The sequence below is a fragment of the Erigeron canadensis genome, chromosome 6, assembly GCF_010389155.1.
Source record: "Erigeron canadensis isolate Cc75 chromosome 6, C_canadensis_v1, whole genome shotgun sequence".
Classification (NCBI taxonomy): domain Eukaryota; kingdom Viridiplantae; phylum Streptophyta; class Magnoliopsida; order Asterales; family Asteraceae; genus Erigeron; species Erigeron canadensis.
Genome location: NC_057766.1, coordinates 7,039,791 through 7,042,571, shown reverse-complemented (window position 1 = coordinate 7,042,571; position 2,781 = coordinate 7,039,791). Strand labels below are relative to the sequence as shown.

The 2,781-nt window shown below is 28.8% G+C and overlaps 1 protein-coding gene across 1 annotated transcript; it reads left to right on the top strand.

Moving 5' to 3' along the window:
- The first annotated feature begins 607 nt into the window (after nt 1–607).
- Nucleotides 608–1,537, top strand: LOC122604233. Its single transcript, XM_043777124.1, has one exon. The coding sequence runs from the start codon at nt 608–610 to the stop codon at nt 1,535–1,537; it is 930 nt and encodes a 309-aa protein (XP_043633059.1).
- The last annotated feature ends 1,244 nt before the right edge of the window (nt 1,538–2,781 follow it).

The following is a 2,781-nucleotide window of genomic DNA, read 5'->3' as shown; positions in this document are numbered from 1 at the left end:
TCTCTACCACTTCCCCCTCTATTTAGTTTTCAGTTACAATATTAGAAACAAGACACTTCATATGACAAAAATATATATATATATATATATATATATATAATCACTTATTATATATCTATGAATTATTTTTTTCATTGGCTAACTTCCAAGCTCTTCATTTTCCTTTTACCCTAGGCAAAGAATATTGCACATTCTTTCTTTATTTCTCTCTTCATACATACTATACATACATACAAAACAAATACTAATATATACTGTGTTTGTATTATTATATATTAATAGTAATATTAACAAGATTCATTCATGGTCTTTGTTTTCTTTCTTCTAAAGAAGACAAACAAAACACCCTCTTAGCCTCCTTTTCTTTTCTAAGTCCTACATATATATCTATATATATACACATACACATATGTTTTGTAGTTTTTCACATAACCAAACAGATTCAGCATCTTTTTTGTAATTTTTCCTTATAAGATGACAAACAGAACATAATCCTCAAGTCCTTTCTCTTTCATTTGATCAAAACTTCTTTTTATTTATATTTTATTTTTTTCAATATGTGTGTATGTATATATATGATTGTTGATGATATATAAGAAGTTTGAAGATGAGAAATTTAGCAACTTGTTATAGTGACCATGCAATCAAGGTTTCTGATTCATATTGTTCAAGGAGTAATTCAACAAATATATATGTCTCTCCATCTTTCAATATTCCTTCAATCCAAAATGAAGTTTCTATTATTTACAAAGTCAAGCTCTCTACACAAAACCTTTTATTCATCACACTCACATGGTCAACTCATAATATTGACTTTGCCTTCACTATAACCCTTAATGAACCTCATTCCAACACTTTAAAATCCTTTTCTTTGAAAAATATCAAAGGGTCCAAAAAAATTGATCACTCATTTGATTCAAAGATTGAACTTATTTGGGATCTTACTAAAGCCACTTATGAAATAGGGCCCGAGCCGGTCAAAGGGTACTTTGTCGCGGTTTTGGTAAATTCTGAGATTATTTCATTTGGTGAAATTGAAAATTTGGAGTTCAAGAAACTTGTTTTAGATTACTCTTTTGCTAAATGTTCATTATTATCGCGTAATGAACGTTTTTTAGGAAACTCTGAGTATTCAACTAAGGCTAAGTTTTTTGATACTGGGACATGGCATGATATAATGATCACGTGCTTGGCAGATGGCATGAGGACTAATACTTCTTTGAGTTTGTGTGTTTCTATTGACAAGAAAAATGTGATTCATATAAAGAGATTAAAATGGAATTTTCGCGGTAATCAAACAGTTTTTTTGGATGGTATGGTTGTGGATTTGATGTGGGATGTTCATGACTGGTTTTTCGAGTCGAGTTCAAATTCGAGTACAAAATCGAGATCAAGATCAAGGGATGGGATCTTCTTGTTTAGACCAAGAAGTGGAGTGAATGGCAGATTATGGCTTCAAGAGAAGAATTTGGATGACAAAGAACAAGATAATATTGGACCTTCATTGTTGATTTATGCTTGTAAGAACCCTGATTAATTTTTTTAAGTTTGTGTTTTTTGTGCATGATTTTATTTTTTTGATTAGAATCATCAAAGTTTGCTAATTCTAATGATCAGATTTTATTAAAACGTTCTTTCTTTCTTTTCTTTTTTTTTTTTCTCTTAATTTTTTTTTACTTTTGAAATATCTTTTGATATTTTTTTGCAATTTTCTTTTATAACTTTAAATGTTGTGATCAGAAGTACATTAAATATTGGGTTACTTTTTTTATTTGAATGTAATTAGTATTAAATTTGTGACCTTAAACGCATGTCTATAATGAGTTATGTATTTTCATCTGCCCATTGAAGTCCATATATAGTTAAGTTTTAAAATATATGTTGGACTTGTTCAATTTTTTTGCACATTGCTCTGTTCAAGTTTTAAACAAACTTATCTATAAATATAGTCATTGATTACCATTATTTTGTGTTGTGCATATCCTTACATCAAAAGTGCGAAGGGTGACAAAGCTCCAAAACGTGAAAATATGATCAATAATTTATTACAAGTTTTTGATAAAATATTAGAGCATATGGATATTTGTATATATATATAGCCTTCATGTATGTTATGGGCCTCGAATTCGAATCTACCATGTACAATTTTCTATCCAAAAGAATTTCCATACGGAAGGGTAAATATTGCGTACGAAAATCATGTATCAAGTTCTCATAGTTTCAACATTTTCACTCAAATTGAAATTATACAACTTTTCCTAGAAAAGACCCGTCTCTTATTACTAACATACTTATATGGTAAATGTGGTAATTATTGGTATATTAACCGTGTTGAATTGTATAACAATTATTTCTAACATGTAATATTAGCCTAGTAAGAGTGTTGTTAGGTGTTGATTTTGGACCAAATCGAAGGGTAAGTCAAAAGTAAGAGTTTAGTGTTTGTTTGAGATGTACTTCTTTTTAGAAAGACGTTTGTTAGATGTACTGAATGAGGATTTGAGTAATTCGTACAAAATACAAAAAGGTATTGTGAAAAAAACGCAAATAATAAAAGATTAATAGGAAAGCACTTTAACGCTTTTTATGACTTATCAAAACAGAATAAACTTTATATTAATGCTTACCAAATAAACATAAGGGGTTTGCTAAATACTAAATTATTTGTACATTTACTATATAATTTAGGGATGAACTTTTAATATGGAAGGTGCAAAACTTTTATGCACGTTAGATATAACTCTTAGGGCTGCATTTAACATTTCCCTAAACAAAAATAAA

Excerpts from the sequence above, each read along its gene's own strand:
- LOC122604233 (XM_043777124.1), top strand. The coding sequence starts at position 608 with ATGAGAAATTTAGCAACTTGTTATAGTGACCATGCAATCAAGGTTTCT.